Source organism: Hemitrygon akajei, chromosome 17, assembly GCF_048418815.1.
Source record: "Hemitrygon akajei chromosome 17, sHemAka1.3, whole genome shotgun sequence".
NCBI classification, from domain to species: Eukaryota; Metazoa; Chordata; class Chondrichthyes; order Myliobatiformes; family Dasyatidae; genus Hemitrygon; species Hemitrygon akajei.
Window position 1 is genome coordinate 6,845,424 of NC_133140.1, and position 18,080 is coordinate 6,863,503.

General features: G+C 40.5%; 1 protein-coding gene across 2 annotated transcripts in view; it reads left to right on the forward strand.

The window, feature by feature from the left end:
• The first annotated feature begins 967 nt into the window (after window positions 1-967).
• csnk2a2b (casein kinase 2, alpha prime polypeptide b) overlaps window positions 968-18,080 on the forward strand; it is a 61,529-nt gene continuing 44,416 nt past the window's right edge. For both annotated transcript variants that reach the window (XM_073069625.1, XM_073069626.1), the window contains exon 1: window positions 968-1,538. In XM_073069625.1, coding sequence (XP_072925726.1) covers window positions 1,435-1,538 — 104 coding nt within the window. In that variant the 5' untranslated portion in view covers window positions 968-1,434. The remainder of the gene's footprint in view (window positions 1,539-18,080) is intronic.

The following is an 18,080-nucleotide window of genomic DNA, read 5'->3' on the forward strand; positions in this document are numbered from 1 at the left end:
AAGGAGTTCAAAGTGACTTAGACAGATTGAGCAAAATATTGGTCTCCTTATGCTGTTATGGAGGGAATGCAGTGAAGGTTCATCAGACTGACTCCTTGGATGATAGGACTGCCACATGACAGGAGATTAAGTTGACTTGGTCTGTATAACAGAGCTGAGGAGAATTAGTGGGATTCTAAAGGAACAAAAAATCTTGATGCAGTCTGAAAAATTCTGTCCAGACTGGATACATGGGGGATGTTTCAATTGGTTTGGAATTCTAGAACAAGGAATCAAGAGTCTCAGATTACAGAGCAAGAGAACTGAGGCTGAAATAAAGAGAAGGAATCTTTTCACAGGGTGGTGAAATATGTGGAATTTGCATTCAGAGGTATACAGAGACCGGTTTTCACATACATTTCAGAAAGATGTAGCTTGAGACATAAAAGATGAAAAGGTATGTGGGAAGATAGATGATCAGCTATAATTGTATTGAATGGCTTTCAGCCCTTTGGACTTTAAGGGTTAACTAGCCTATTTCCTACCCCATTTACCTGTTCCTATTTTCAATGTACCTATGTACTTTATTACTTATTTATAAATAATTCTGATCCCCAGTATCTTTTTAACAATTTGCTCAACCTGCTTTGCCACTACTGATTAACTGTATTTCCTATATTTTCGTTATGATATGGAAAGACATCATTCAGTCAGGCTGGTCTCTGCTGGTTTTCAGTGCTCTCGTTCGCTATGTACTTTTTAATAATTGTACCCTCTTTACTGTCAGATCTTATATAGTTGCCGGTTTACAGAGGAAGGGGTGTAGTGTTAAAACAGGTGGTTTTTAGAGGGATATCCTGCTCCAGCCTGAGCGCCAGGCAGCTGCTGTACCCTAGGTAGCGCTGCTGACCGGAGTCTGTAGCGCCGTCAGGCGCGTCCAATGTGACGTCATCGCGGGCCGCTGGTGCCGGCATCTTTACCAGGTGCCGCCAGGCAGCACTGCGAGTGGAGTGTCTCGGTCGTGGTTGGGTGCCGCCAGGAGCCGCTGTGGCCGGCCCTGTCAGTCCTGGTGCTCGGTCTCCTCGCTGACACACCGGGGTTGTGACCGGTTTCTCTCCGCTGCCTCTGCAGCCGGCCGAACAATTCTACCCGCCGCCGGCCTCACCGTCGTTAACCTTGGCCTCCTCGCACTTTTGCTCCAGCGTTGCCTGCCTTCCCTAGTTGGGGCCCGCTCTCGTTGACCGGTCCTTTCCTACCTACCCGCCCCGGTGGAGGCTTCCGCTGGCTCCCCGGACCCCTTTGCTGAAGTTAAGCCGGGAGGTGCTGTGCTGGTTGTGGCTGGGCCTGGCTCCCAATAGTGAGTGTGTCCGGTGGCGGTGCGGTCTGTCTCCCACCCCCGCGGTATCCCGCTGGGGATTTCGCCCTTTTATCCCTGAGCTGAGCCCTGGCTCTGCCATGCCGGGTCCGGCTACCGGGAGCAGGGCACGCGTGTATGCCGAGGTAAACAGCCTGAAGCCCCGCGAGTACTGGGATTACGAGTTGCACGTTCCTGAGTGGGGGTAAGAGACATTTACAGAGTAATGAAGTTAATATTATATGAATGCATTGACATCTATTTATGGAGTGAGTAATTCGCCTGTAGGTTGTAGAAATGCTGGTAAACGTAATAATAACGTGCAGAGCAGTCGTGTGAACTGTGAATAGGAATATGTGGAAATATAGTTTTAAAAAAAGTAATGGATTTACTTCTATGTCCCCAAAGACATAAGCTCTTGTTGGCATACTGTATAAATGTTTAATTGTTAGAGCCTCCTGAGTAATGTTGTGGTTAATTTCTTAATAAACTTCACATCATATGATTTCATGTTATGAACTGTCCTACATCATAGATATATTTAAGTAGGTATGTACTTGATTTTAATAATTGTGTTACCACTGATTTGAACCACACCCTTTTTATAAACTTCATAGTTAAATACAGATTACTCTACAGGTTATAAACAATTAGCTTTTGGCATTTGGAGTACCTTTTTATTGGCTTACTTGCCTAAATATTGACAAAATTAGATTAGAACTGAATGGCAGTGGCAAGAATGTGAAATCAAAGTCAATATTTTCAAAGGAGGTTGCTTGGCTCATTGAGGCTTGGGAACATAAATGTAACACTTGGATGGGTTTTCTTCCTATGTGGTTTCACATAGTTCTGCAAGACTTGAGCAATGTACAAAGTATTTCTAACTGGGAAGACACAGAAAACTTCATAATAGCCTTACTGATTAATACCTTTATGTTCAGAGTCTTTTGCCCTGAATTCTAGGGCCTGGGTGTGCATGATAACATTCTTTCTGAGGGACTTCATAGCACCTACACATGAACTGAAACACTCAATTTGGAGATTGGCAGTGTATAGTGACTGCTTTCTGTCCATGCAATTGTCAAAAAAAGAAAGTGCTATTTAAGTTATTTTGATATTTGTTTCTGTGTTAGGTTGTGTTGCTTTTTTTTGTTACCAATAGAACATTTGCTTTAGGGTTAGAATTTTAGTAAGGAAAAAGCTGATATATCAAAATACTTACCAACTCTTCCTGCTGAGGAAAGAGCAGGATTCTAGCAAGGCTGCATATTCCTAACGTATAATATTAAAGTAGTCAAGATGTTTCTGAGTTGTATAAAGTGAAATTTTAAATATTAAATTATTTCTGTCATAAATTGAAGATTTTTCGCAGAAGCAACATTAAGATGCATCGTTAGTTGCCATGAAACAAAACAAATACTGTCTGCACATGTCAGGGAAGCTACTTGATTTACTCAATTTGATTTTTTGAGATTTATTCAGACACCTTGGATGCATTAACTGCAAACAATAAAAACACAACTATTTAAATATGCATTTGGGACAACTCTGACCATGTGCATGTTCCTGAAAGGCCCTTGACTTTTTTTGACACTTACCTGTAAAGAATAGAGTGGGGATCTATAAATCTTACAGTAAAATATTTTCAAGGAATTTGAGCAAGTGTTGACACTATAGCATTCCAAATGCTGAATTTGTTGGTGCTGACTTAGCTCATTATCTTAAAACATGCAATGTTTCTTTTTATTCTCATAATATACTCAGAAATTAAAATCAAGGAGGTAAAATTTAAATTTAGATGTTAAGAACCACTCAGTGATGCTTATCATAATTTGCTGTTGCATTTTGTTGCTGTTTTACATTTTTGCCAAAAGATGTTTCTAAAAAAAAAGTTCTAAAAGTAAACACAATTTTACCAAGTATGACCAGAAACAAAAAGATGATAGATCTGTTCTGTTTGGTGATAATGGGACAGCTGTTTCTCTACATGTAGAACTTTTGAAATGCTTAATAATTCCCAGAAAGGTCTTGGTTTAACATTGTGTTCAATGTAAAGCAGAAAATGCTGGGAATACTCAGGCCAGGTTGCACCTGCTGCAAGAATTTATGTTGACATTTTTTCAGCATTCTAACAGCGCCTTTGATCTACGAAGTTAATTCAGTTTCTCTTCTCAAAGGTGCATCCTGGTCTGAGTATTCCCAGCATTTTCTGTTCTTATTTTATAGGGCCTTAGGGAAGTACACACAGAAACGGGTCCTTTAGCCCATCTACTCCATGCTGAAACCAGTTAAACTGCCTACTATCTGTGCCTGGACCATAGCCCTCAGTATCCCTACTATCCATGTACTTGTACAAGCTTATCTTAAACATTGAAATTAAGCTCGCATGGATCCAATGTGCTGGCAGCTCATTCCACATTGTCGCGACCCTCTGAGTGAATGTTTCCCCTAGTTCCCCTCAAACTTCTTATCTTTTACCCTTGGCCATGACCTCTGGTTGTTGTCCCACCCAACTTCAGTGGAAAAAGCCTGCTTGTATTTACCCTATCTATACCCCTCATAATTTTGTATACTGCTATCAAGTCTCCCCTCAATCTTCACAAATGAGAAAATCTGCAGATGCTGGAAGTCTGAGCAACACACACAAAATGCTGGAGGAGCTCAGCAGGCCAGGCTGCATCTATGGAAAAGAGCACAGTTGACGTTTCAGGCTGAAACCCTTCCAAAGTTGGGTTTCAGCCCAAAACATCAACTGTTCTTTTTTTCCATAGATGCTGCTTGGCCTGATGAGTTCTCCAGCATTTTGTGTGTTCCTTTCAATAGCCCTAACCTATTCAATCTTGCCTCCAGACCTGGCATCATTTTTGTAAATTTTCTCAGCATTCTTTCAACCTTGTTTACATCTTTCCTGTAGGTAGGTGACTAAAACTGCACACATTACTCTAATGTGGCCTCATTACTCTAATGGTAATGTAGGCCTCACCAACATCTTGTACAACTTCAACTTTAGATGTACCTCATCTGTATTTTTCCCATTTTCATTATATTCCTCACCATTATCTGTACTATATGCCATGCCTTAAGCTCTTGAAAAAGGTTGGACTGTAATTTCTGAGTGAGATTCTATTTAGGTACCAAGGCATCAGGTGATGTTCAACATTAATGCTAATTTGAACCACGGTTCCCTTCTAATTCAATTAAATCACTTGGATACATTTGTATAACATTAAGTTTGACAATGCAAAAGATGATTTTTCATATTACTGCTTGAAGACAGTAAAAGAAGGATGCTGCAAAAAACTGCAGATGCGAGGAAGTCCAAACTAAAAACAGAAATATGCTGGAAATCCCCAGCAGTTCAAAGTAGCAATTGTGAAGTAAGAAATAAAATATTTTGGGTTGATGACTTATCAGTTAAAAGGAATCTCACTCAAAATGCATAGATTTTGGTTATTAAAGAATTGGTGGGGTATGGGAATTGTGTTAGAGAGTGCTGCTGAGGTTAGAATTTCAGACATGACCTTGATGACAGGAAAAAGCTCAAAACATTAATCACTGAGTTGAGTGGACCTTTGTAACATCTCCCAAATTTTCATGCTTGTTTCTTGTATTCTTGAACTTGATATGCAAGAGATTTTTGATTGGGTTTGTGGTTCTGTCATTTGAAAGGAGGCCTCAGGACTGTACTCTGAGCAACAGAAAGCTCCCTTCATGGAATTCATAAAATATATGCAGAGTAATTTCCCCCCTAGAGTTCCTACTTTGTAAAAGCACAACTGCTGTACAGCTCTAGCAAGGCTACAATCTCATCCTCTCGGGGCATTTATTATCACAGTGGCTTGTAATAATTACAAAGGAAGGTTCTAAAAATTGGGAGACAGAATGCCTTTGATCAAGTTTTATTATCTGATTAAAATGAATGGCCTTGGATGTGGACACCAGGTAGTTTGACAGGGAAATTGTGATTGAGATGTTTTGTGGTGGATAAGACACATCTTGAGCTTCTGGCAAAGTTTTTGAAAACGCTTACAGTTGCAACAGGTTTTTAATAAACCTGTGTATTGTAGAATTCTCCAGTTGGTAATGCACCAAATTTGAGTTCTTCCAACGTTTGAAAGATCAATGTCCATTTGGCTACTCCAAGCTCCACAGAACCTGATTTTTAAAACTTGTATGAGCTGGGCTATTAATAGACAGGGCTTTTCAGTTTGCACTTTTAGAATGGGGGGGGGGGGGAGCTAAAAAATTCAAGTGACTTTCACTCATTAAAGACAATAAAACATTCAGTCAATTTAACAAGGGATACTTTTAGGTGATACAAGTGTCCTTTATCCTAAGAATTAGAAGCTTAGCCTTCCCTATTACAAGCAGCAGTAAATTCAAGTTTTGTTTTGGGCGGGGGGAACAGGATATTTGTTTTTACAAAGCTGCTGCTGAGCCAATTGCAGTACCCCCCTCTCACAGCCAAACTATGTAATATATTAATAAAGGTAAGTCATGGTGCTTTCTAACATGTGGGATATTGGGATTGGTAAAATAACACAAGATACAAGTTAATGCCAATATTAATTTCCCTCCTGCATTTTCATTTGCCATTCAATAGGTCAATTAAATTGAAAATTCCTAACTTTCTCCTATTTTAAAGCTATTTCAATTCTGTCTGGTTCATCAGTAAAATCTGTTGTGAATTAATCTGAGCATTGGGTCATTTTGACTGGATCTCACCTACCCTCTAAAAGCTTAAGCATATTCAAAATGTTGATATTAACTTGTACTGTTGCACTCTCCCACCATCCTGTGCATGTTGACCTGGAGTGATTCCTGATTGGTTGTAAATATGGTGTTAAAATTCTCAGCCTCATTTTCAAATCCTTCTATTACATCTACAGGGTACAGAGGAGATTTACCAGGATGCTGCCTGGTCTAGAGAGTATGGATTATGATTTGAGATTAAGGGAGCTGGGGCTTTACTCTTTGGAGAGAAGGAGGATGAGAGGAGACATGATAGAGGTCTACAAGATATTAAGAGGAATAGACAGAGTGGACAGCCAGCGCCTCTTCCCCAGGGCACCATTGCTTAGTACAAGAGGACATGGCTTTAAGGTAAGGGGAGGGAAGTTCAAGGGGGATATTAGAGGAAGGTTTTTCACTGAGAGAGTGGTTGGTGTGTGGAATGCACTGCCTGAGTCAGTGGTGGAGGCAGATACACTAGTGAAGTTTAAGAGACTACTAGACAGGTATATGGAGGAATTTAAGGTGGGGGGTTATATGGGAGGCAGGGTTTGAGGGTTGGCACAACATTGTGGCCGAAGGGCCTGTAATGTGCTGTACTATTCTATCTAGCCTTCCATTTGTTGGAGGACTCTTTGTTCCTCCAACTTTGCTGTAGACTTCATTCTGAAGCATCTCCACTTCTTTCCCTAGTCCTTGTTTGTCTTTGTTAGAGATTTCAGTCACCAGTATTAATCTCCTTGGCTATTTGTAGAGTTTGGGTTGCTATTATGCATATTGCTGTTTATCTTCACGCACCAATTAGTAAAATGGCCAAATAAAATTAAGTATTCATTCTCATCACACTGAACCAGAAATGTTTAACCTTGAGCTCTTTATATTGAGGTGAAACGGTTGATATTAAAAGCATTGTATTATCAAATCCATTGTGAACTTTGAGACTTTCAAAATGGGTACAGTACTTGAATCATGTGGGCCCATGTCAACAACTGAACTGAAAGTAACAAACTTTTTAATGTATGTTTGAATTTTGCACATTAGTGGGTACAGTCTGTTGCCCCAAATTCAATGGACAGTGCACTTACTAGTAGCAACAATCCTTGAAGTCTTTTGTCAGTTTTACTCATGTATAGTACAATGAGTCACACATTTTTCTCTTACTTTGTTGCTGTGTGTTTAGTGGACCAGGAGATTAGAGTTCACTTTAATGGAACATAAGTGCTTCTCAGTGTCAAGTCTGTGACTGGAATATTCATATTCTGCAGCAGACCTTTTTCTCTATCCTGCCTTGTAAGGAGTTTTTTTTAATAAACTCATTTCAATAAACACTGCAGACATTCTCTTTTCTCCTTCACACCCTATGTAAGCAACTCTGCCAACAATTTCAGTGTTCTGTTTACACTCACAGATTTTGTGTTCACAATTGTCTGCTTCCTCCTTAAAGGCCCTGCTTGATAAATTGAGTTATGATTATTGGACCCAGCAGTACTAAAGTCCATTCTTTTCTTTGTGTGGGTGTTTATGGTTATTTTGACAAAACAATATCTGCCTCCAGTCCTCCTGGATCTTTTGCATTGTGGTCAATGATTGGTTTCAAACATGAGTCTGGCTTTATACTTTTATATTTTCTTTCGCATTCCAAAGAATAATAGTTATTATTGTCAGCATCAGGTTTATTATCACTGACACGTTATGAATTTGTTGCATTGTGGCAGCAGTACTATGCAAGACATAGCAAGTGGTGATACAACCAGTCAGAATGTTTTCCAAGTCTTTGGTGACATACCAAATCTCCTCAAACTCTGAATGAAATAGAGCCATTAGTGTGCTGCCTTCATGATTACATCAGTGTGTTGGGCCCAAGATGGTTCCCCTGCGATCTTGACACCCAGGGACTTAAAACTGTTGACCCCATCCATCAATGGCCCATCAACAAGGATTGGTATGTGTTTTCTTGATTTTCCTTTCCTGAGGTCCTCAGTTTGTTTATTGGTCTTGCTGATATTGAGTGCGAGGTGGTTGTTGCAAAACAATTCAACCAGCTGATCTATTTCACTCCTGAAGGCTTATTGCCATCTAAGATTCTGCTAAAAGCAATGGTGACTTCATTGAGTTTATAGATGCTGTTTAAGCTTTGCCTAGCCAAACAGTAAAGAGTGTAGAGAGAGTAGATCAGTGGGTGAAGCACACATTCTTGATAGGTTCTTGTTTAGTAAGGATGTCAAAGGTAGGAGAATGGGGGTGAGGGGGAAAATAAAATAGCCATGACCAAATAGTAGAGCAGACTCAATGGGCCGAATGGCTTAGTTCTGCTCCTACGTCTTGTGGTCTTGAGATGCACCAGTACTGACAGAGAGAAGTGTTATTACTGATCTGCACTGACTGTGACCTCACAGTAACGAAGTCGAGGATCCAGTTGCAGAGAAGAGGTGCAGAGGCCCAGGTTATGAAGTTTGTTGATTAGTACTGAGAGGATGATGATGTTGAATGTAATTCATAAAGAGCAGCCTTGCGTATGGTTTGCTATTGTCTAGATGCTGCCTGAGCTCTCATCAGCCATGTACTGTTGCACTAGAAAAGGCTATGTTTTCCAGTTTTAATGTTTGTTCATGATGTGTCTCTTCTGCTTTCCTAAAAGTGAACATAGTTGAGGCATATCTGAACATCAGGACTTTACAAAGTAATGTGCTGTAACCAGCTGTATTGTGCACCATTTTACACTTGTAAAATACTCTGGTATACCCACAGCATTAAATGTAGATCTAAGATTGCCTCTAAGATTGTCCTGCATTAAAACCTATCCTCCTGCTTGGTTGAGGTTGCCTCAATCCTCAGTCTACCATTTCCCTTTCATTCCATTTCCCTTTTTATTCTCTGCATGCCAGCATAAGAATTCAGAGCAGCAGTTCATGGTTGATCTAATTTTAACCCCTTTTCCACAATCTTGCACATCTACAGTAAGCTTTCACTCTTTTGCTGATTAAGCATCAACCTTGCTTCTGCTTTAAAATACTCAGACTCAAATTCCATCTTTAAGGGAGTCCCAAAACTCATAACCCTTAGTGAAAATTTTAAAAACTGTGTAATCTGTCTTAATGATAGGTAGTGGTGTCAGTGCTATTGCAGGCACATATTTGCCTGCATGTTAATTTTGGTAAGGCTCCTGAAGTTTGGAAAATGAGCCTTATTATGGATCTGGATTTACTTGCCACTGAGTTTTAGATTTGATTGTGTACAGCTTGTTTGAAATGGTCGAAATCTTGCTGAAATGAAGTACCTTGGAATGGTTTTCCTCATTAAACTTTTCTATTACCCGTTAGCTTGAAAAGCTCACTTAATTTCTGAATATGCAATTGAAAACTGAGCAGCAAAGATGAAATAATGTATCTGGGCCTTTGATGAATGAGGGGATTAACAATGTGTCTTTGACAAGAGAAAACACATTTCAAGACACATTCTAATAGGAAAGAGACAGAAGTCAAGTCAACTTTTATTGTCATTTCGACCATAACTGCTGGTACAGTGCATAGTAAAAATGAGACTGTGTTTTTCAGGACCATGGTTTACATGACACAGTACAAAAAAGTAGACTGAACTACGTAACAAAAAAAAACAGAGAAAGCTACACTAGACTACAGACCTACACTGGACTGCATAAAGTGCACAAAACAGTGCAGGCATTACAATAAATAATAAACAGGGCAGTAGGGCAAGGTGTCAGTCCAGGCTTTGGGTATTGAGGAGTCTGATAGCTTGGGGGAAGAAACTGTTATATAGACTGGTCGTGAGAGCCCAAATGCTTCGGAGCCTTTTCCCAGACGGCAGGAGGAAGAAGAGATCGTATAAGGGGTGTATGGGGTCCTTCATAATGCTGTTTCCTTTGCGGATGCAGCGTGTAGTGTAAATGTTCATGATGGTGGGAAGAGAGACCCCGATGATCTCAGCTGACCTCACTATCTGCTGCAGGGTCTTGCGATCCGAGATGGTGCAATTTCCGAACCAGGTAGTGATGCAGCTGCTCAAGATGGTCTCAATACAACCCCTGTAGAATGTGATGAGGATGGGGGGGTGGGAGATGGACTTTCCTCAGCCTTTGTAAAAAGTAGAGACGCTGCTGGGCTTTCTTTGCTGTGGAGCTGTTGAGGGACCAGGTGAGATTCTCCGTCAGGTGAACACCAAGAAATTTGGTGCTCTTTACGATCTCTACCGAGGAGCCATCGATGTTCAATGGGGACTGGTGCCCTCCTGAAGTCAACAACCATCTCTTTTGTTTTGTTCACATTAAGAGACAGGTTGTAGGCTCTGCACCAGTCTGTTAGCCGCTGCACCTCCTCTCTGTAAGCTGACTAGTCATTCTTGCTGATGAGACCCACCACGGTTGTGTCATCGGCGAACTTGATGATATGGTTTGAGCTGTGTGTTACAGCACAGTCGTGGGTCAGCAGAGTGAACAGCAGTGGACTGAGCACGCAACCCTGGGGAGCCCCTGTGCTCAGTGTGATGGTGTTGGAGATGCTGTTCCCGATCTGGACTGACTGAGGTCTCCCAGTCAGGAAGTCTAGGATCCAGTTGCAGAGGGAGATGTTCAGGCCCAATAGGCTCAGCTTTCCAATCTGTTCTGAGGGATGATTGTGTTGAATGCTGAACTAAAGTCTATGAACAGCATCCGAACGTATGTGTCTTTTTTGTCCAGGTGGGTTAGGGCCAGGTGGAGGGTGGTGGCAATGGCGTCATCTGTTGAAAGGAAAGAAGGAAATGAGAAAGATCAAAGACATTAAGCAAAACATTTAAAATCTACGCAGGCTGGAAGATTTGATTGTCATCGATTAGTTTTGGTGCCTGTTGTAATTTCAATCAGTTTAATGTTCAAATCTAAAATTAATTTTAAAATTCAGGATGAAGCAACAAGTGAAGTAGTTTAATAAATTAAGTTGAGAACTCTGCCAGAATGCAAATTATCATCATGTGCTTGCCAATATGTGCGATAATAATATTTTTCTAGCAAGGTTAGTTCATCTATTATCCACTGAAACCTGTGAATAATTTTTCCTTCCTGTCCATTGACTTAGTTCATAACTTAGTTTGTCTATTAGTCGTGATTTACTAATAATATTAGTATGATTTGAAACCAAAAAAGAATAGTTACCATTTACAATTACAAACTAACATTAGTTCCAGAGAGACCAGTGATGGAAAGGATGAGCAGTTTCAAGTTCCCGAATGTCAGCGTTTCTGAAGATCTATCCTAGACTCAACGTAATTTTGCAATTGCATCAAAGACTCAACAACAGCTATATTTCATTAGGGGTTTGAGAAGACTTGGTATGTCACCAAACATGCTTGCGAATTTCTACAGATGTACTGTGGAGAGAGTTCCAACTGGTAGCTTCACCATCTGATATGGAAGGGCTACTGCACAGGTTCAGAAAAATCTGCTGAAAATTGTAAACTCAGTCTCCCAAGCATCAAGGACATCTTTAAAATGTGGTGTTCAAAAAGGCAGCCTCCATTTTTAAGGACTCTTATTACCCAGGACATGCTCTCTTCTCATTGCTGCCATCAAAGAGGAGATAGAGAACCTGAAGGCACACATCGAACATTTTAGGAACAGGTTCTTTCCCACTGCCCTCTGAATGGAAGATGAATCCATGTACACTACCTGACTTTTTTGTATCTAGTCTTCATGTAATTTCCTCAAAGAATTCCAACATCTGTCAAGCAAGATTTTCCTCGTAAAGAAATCATGCTGATTTTGGTCTATTTCATCATCTGCCTAAAAACCTTAGCCTTAACAATAGACTCAAATCTTTCCAACCACTGAAGCCAAGCTATCTGGTCTATAAGTTGCAAACACGAGGAAATCTGCAGATGCTGGAAATTCAAACAACAACACACACAAAATGCTGGTAGAACACAGCAGACTAGGCAGCTGCCTGGTCTGCTGTGTTCTACCAGCATTTTGTGTGTGTTGTTGGTCTATAAGTTTCTTCCTTCTGCCTCCTCCCTTTTTGAAAAGTGGAGTGACATTTGCAATTTTCCAGTCTCCTGGAACCATTCCAATATCTAGTGCAAGGGTTCCCAACCTGGGGTGCCCACACCCCCAGGGGGTGCAAGATGGAATTTCAGGGGGTGTGACAAAGAGTGGCTTGTGTCCTTGAGTGATGAGCCACGAGTCATCACTCAGCCAGCCGCCAGTGTGCCTTGAGAAGTGATAGTAACGTTTGTCCCAAGCACACTCTAGTCTCCCACTGCCCGAGTCGAAAGAGACGTAAACTCACTCCAGTCTCCCGCTGCCTGAGTCAGCATTGAGGATTCTCATCAATGTTACCTGGGAAGTTACACCTCAGAGTTGAGGAGTCTCATCAATGTTAGCTAGAAGGTTACATCTCAGAGTTAAATATCATCTCATAATGCCAAAATCTTTACACATCCCAAATCAACCATCGAGTAACGACTTCACATTAAAACCAAACCCGCAGACAGTAGGTAAATTATTCAACTATAGAATTTAAAAAAGCCGCATTTTGATAAAAAGCAGCTGAAGTCATTCATTCGTATATGTCTCAATGCATTAAAGAAGTTTTTGCATTTCAAAGGTTTTTTCTCTCAAAAGGTTTTTTTCTTGAATCGTTGATAATTTTGAATTGTGTTAGTTGAGTCAGTATCATGGTTAGCACCGAGGACTTTGAATCGTGTGATAGGAGTTCATATCTCCAGTTGCTTTGGCAAGTAAGGTGAAAATAAATCCAAAGAGTTTCTACAGTTATATTAATAGCAAAAGGATAGTGAGGGATAAAATTGGTCCCTTAGAGAATCAGAGTGGACAACTATGTGTGGAGCTGAAAGAAATGGGGGAGATTTTGAACAATTTCTTCGGTATTCACTAAGGAGAAGGATATTGCATTGTGTAAGGTAAGGGAAACAAGTAGGGAAGGTATGGAAACTATGACAATTAAAGTGAAAGAAATACTGGCACTTTTAAGGAATATAAAAGTGGATAAATCTCCGGGTCCTGACAGGATATTCCCTAGGACCTTGAGGGAAGTTAGTGTAGATATAGCTGGGGCTCTAACAGAAATATTTCAAATGTCATTAGAAACGGGGATAGTGCCGGAGGATTGGCGTATTGCTCATGTTGTTCCATTGTTTAAAAAGGGTTCTAAGAGTAAACCTAGCAATTATAGGCCTGTCAGTTTCACATCAGTGGTGGGTAAATTAATGGAAAGTATTCTTAGAGATGTATATATAATTATCTGGATAGACAGGGTCTGATTAGGAACTGATAACATGGACTTGTGCGTGGAAGGTCATGTTTGACAAGTATTATTGAATTTTTTGAAGAGGTTATGAGGAATGTTGACGAGGGTAAAGCAGTGGATGTTGTCTATATGGACTTCAGTAAGGCCTTTGACAAGGTTCCGCACGGAAGGTTAGTTAGGAAGGTTCAATTGTTGGGTATTAATATTGAAGTAGTAAAATGGATTCAACAGTGGCTGGATGGGAGATGCCAGATAGTAGTGGTGGATAACTGTTTGTCAGATTGGAGGCCGGTGACTAGTGGTGTGCCTCAGGGATCTGTACTGGGTCCTATGTTCTTTGTCATATACATTAATGATCTGGATGATGGGGTGGTAAATTGGATTAGTAAGTATGCAGATGATACTGAGATAGGTGGCATTGTGGATAATGAAGTAGGTTTTCAAAGCTTGCAGAGAGTCTAGGCCAGTTAGAAGAGTGGGCTGAAAGATGGCAGATGGAGTTTAATGCTGATAAGCATGAGGTGCTACATTTTGGTAGGACTAATCAAAATAGGACATACATGGTAAATGGTAGGGCATTGAAGAATGCAGTAGAACAGAGTGATCTAGGAATAATGGTGCATAGTTCCTTGAAGGTAGAATCTCATATGGATAGGGTGGTGAAGGAAGCTTTTGGTATGCTGGCCTTTATAAATCAGAGCATTGAGTATAGGAGTTGGGATGTAATATTAAAATTGTACAAGGCATTGGTGAGGCTGAATTTGGAGTATTGTGTACAGTTCTGGTCACCGATTTATAGGAAAGATGTCAACAAAATAGAGAGAGTACAGAGAAGATTTACTAGAATGTTACCTGGTGTTCAGCACCTAAGTTACAGGGAAAGGTTGAACAAGTTAGGTCTTTATTCTTTGGAGCGTAGAAGGTTGATGGGGGGGTTGATAGAGGTATTTAAAATTATGAGGGGGATAGATGTAGTTGACGTGGATAGGCTTTTTCCCCCATTGAGTGTAGGGGAGATTCAAACAAGAGGACATGAGTTGAGAGTTAGGGGGCAAAAGTTTAGGGGTAACATGAGGGGGAATTTCTTTACTCAGAGAGTGGTAGCTGTGTGGAACGAGCTTCCAGTAGAAGTGGTAGAGGCAGGTTCGGTATTGTCATTTAAAGTAAAATTGGACAGGTATATGGACAGGACAGGAATGGAGGGTTATGTGCAGGTCAGTGGTACTAGGTGAGAGTAAGTGTTCAGCATGGACTAGAAGGGCCGAGATGGCCTGTTTCCGTGTTGTAATTGTTATATGGTTATAAGAGCACTTCAAGAACAAGCATGGCGGAGCTGATGTTGAAGGACACGATGCTGGGTCATTGAAAATCAAAAGGGCTCGTGTTGATTCAGAAGGATCTCTTCCAAAATTAGGTTTTGTTTCTGTTGAAAATCCACTACTACTTGTATCATAACAAGTGGCATATAAAGTGGCCAAATCCAAGAAGCCTCACACAATTGCGGAAGATGTCATCAAGCCACGTGCACTGGAAATGGCAACAATTATCCTGGGCAAAGAAGCAAGAAAAAAATTTAAACAGGTGCCCCCATCAAAAGATGTCATTCACAACAGAATCAGTGATTTGAGTGAAGATATTTTGGACCAAGTCATCTCAGATGTCAGAGCTAGTCCTCTTAAAAGCTCTATTCAGTTGGATCAGTCAACTGATGTCTCCAGTTGTAGTCAACTCATCACATTAGTGAGGTATGTCAATGATGGTGCTGTGAAGGAAGATTTCCTGTTTTGTAAAGATCTAAAAACAAACAGATCTGCAAAGGATGTGATGCAGCTGGTGAAAGACTTATTTGCCAAACATGATTTAGATATCAAAGTCATTGGTTCTGTGTGCACTGACAGGCACCTGCAATGCTTGGAAATAAATCTGGCTTTTCTGCATTGATGAAAAAGGAGACTCCAGACTTGCAAGTTACCCATTGTTTTCTTCTTTGTCATGCTTTGGCATCAACAACATTACCTCCAAATTTGAAGAAAGTCCTTGATACTTGTGTGAAGATCATCAACTGGATCATCGCATCTTCAGATCATTTTGTGAGGATCTGGGAAGTGAGCATTCAGTTTTGCTTTTCCACACAGAAGTCCGTTGGTTGTCACGAGGACAAGTTTTAACCCGCTTCTTTGAACTGCGGGAAGAAATCAAAGTTTTTCTGGAGGAGCGTGAATGTGATCTGGTTGGGGCAATGGAATCACAGGAATTCGCCCAAATGCTGTCTTACTTAGCTGACATTTTCACTTGTATGAATGACCTGAGTGCTTCTCTTCAAGAAAAAGCGATAAGCATATTGAAGGCTTGTGAAAAATTGAATGCCTTCAAAGAAAAGTTATGTCTTTGGCATTGAAGGATGGAAAGAGGCAGTCTCTCAAATTTTTTCTTCACTAGAAGAGATGGCCGATAATGCTGGATTCATAACTCCTACTGTGCGTGAAGAAATTGTGGCTCATTTGGAAATGCTGTCAGAATCGTTTGATGGATATTTTGCTGCTAGAGACCTGAAGATTTCAGAAGAATGGATCATGAATCCATATTCCTACAATTTGGAGAAAATGTTGGATGAAGAGCTGAAGGAAGATCTTATTGATTTGCAGACAAATCGAGCTCTTGAAATGCAATTTGAAAGCAAGACCTTGGAGGAGTTTTGGTGTGCAGCACTGGATATGTTCCCAGGACTTGGTGGAAAAGCACTCTGTGTCCTCATTCCATTTGCAACAACATACTTGTGTGAATCTGGATTCAGTTCTCTTTTGTCAATCAAGACAAAATCTAGGAATCGCCTGAATCCACAGACAGACCTGCGGATCACAGTCAGCAAAAAAGTTCCACATTTTGACAAAATCATGAATGAGAAGCAGGAGCAAAGAAGTCATTGAATTTTATGTTCACAATTGGGATTGATTTTACTGTTTACAATTTTTTTCTGAATAAATTAGAATCTAATTGCTCAATTTATATTTGCATTTATGCACTGAGTTAAAAGCTTATTTTTTTAAGTTCAATTTGTTCACCCATAGTATTGTATGTGGTTCAATTTGTGGTTCAAAAATTAGAAATTAGACTTCATCTTCAAATGTGATATTACTTTTGTAGGTGGTGCGAACATTAATCAAACATTTCCTAGGGGTGTGGGGCACAGAAAAGGTTGGGAACCACTGATCTAGTGATTCTTGAAGGAACACTAATGCCTCCACAATCTCTTCAGCTACCTTTTTCAGAAGCCTGAGGAATAGTTCATCTGGTCTAGGTGACTTATCAACCTTCAGAACTTTCAGCTTCCCAAGCACCAGTTCCTTAGTAATAGCATTCCTAATCACTTCTGCCCCCCACACTTTTCAGAATATTATGTGCCCTCTCTTTGCTTTTATGCTGTCTTTGATTTCCCTTGTCAGCTACATTGTGTCATCCTCTTTAGAATGCTAGTACTTTATGGTGTATCTATCCTGTGCCTTTCAAATTGCGCTCATTGCTGTTCTGTCATCACTGTTCTCCCCACGCCCCCCATCAACTCTGGCCAGTTTCTCTCTCATGCCTCTAATTCCCTTTACACTACTGTAATACCGATGCATCTGACTCCTGTAGTTAGAGAGGGAAAAGTTAACATTATTCATATCCCTAGATTCCTACAATATCTGGAGATCTGTCATTTAGTTTACGATGAAATTAATGTGCAGTACCTGGGTCAAAAGTTCAGAAGATTGCTTTTGGTTGGTAGGAAACCAATGATGGGTGCATGCTTCTAAAAGGTTTTTGTCTGTTTTGATATCTGCCAATATGGTATGGGGATCTATAAATTCTTCAGTAAAATATTTACATGGAGTTTGGGCAAATGTTGTGGAAATAGTATTCCTAGTCCTGGTCATCTTTGATTGCTGACTTTGCTCAGGTTTGTTGGTTAATATTTTTTTGTTGACCTTGTCTTTCTTTATTCATAAGTTTTCCCCCTCTTCACTCTCCCTCTTTGCACAGTCAGTTTGGCCCCTAGTTCAGCTCCTTGTGCCCCATCATTGTAATGCCATCTGGTCAACAAACTGTGGAATTCTATTCTTAAATTCCTCTGTTTCATCCCCCTCAAGTCAAATAATTACCTTTTTGTTTTTGGCATGAATTATTTGTGATCGATCACGTATTAGAAGGGGAATTTGGTTTGTTTCCTGCAGCTAGGAAGAGCAGTAAATGAAAGTCAGTTTCTCCTCCACTTGTTGCTCCTGGCAGCAGTTCTTAATTGGTGCAGGGGTGTGTGTTCCTGCTTCCCGGTAACTCTGTAGTCAAGTGATAGAATGCAGATTTGTTTAACAAGTGTCATATTTACCCTGGAGTGGAGGTGCACCTATTAAATGAAAGTTTCTAATGGAGATGCCAGGTCTAGTAAAATAGACTCAATCTACTGTACCAAAACATGATGAGAAGGGAACACTGAGCTGGCACAATGTTATGGTACTTTGAAAGGTAGATGAATATCAATTAAAGGTAATAATAATGGTGCATACATAATAGACAATAGGTGCAGAAGTCTGCACCGCCATTTTGAGATCATGGCTGATCAATTCCTATCAATACCCGGTTCCTGCCTTGTCCCCATATCCCTTGATTCCCCTATCCATAAGATACCTATCTAGCTCCTTCTTGAAAGCATCCAGAGAATTGGCCTCCACTACCTTCCGAGGCAGTGCATTCCAGACCCCCACAACTCTCTGGGAGAAGAA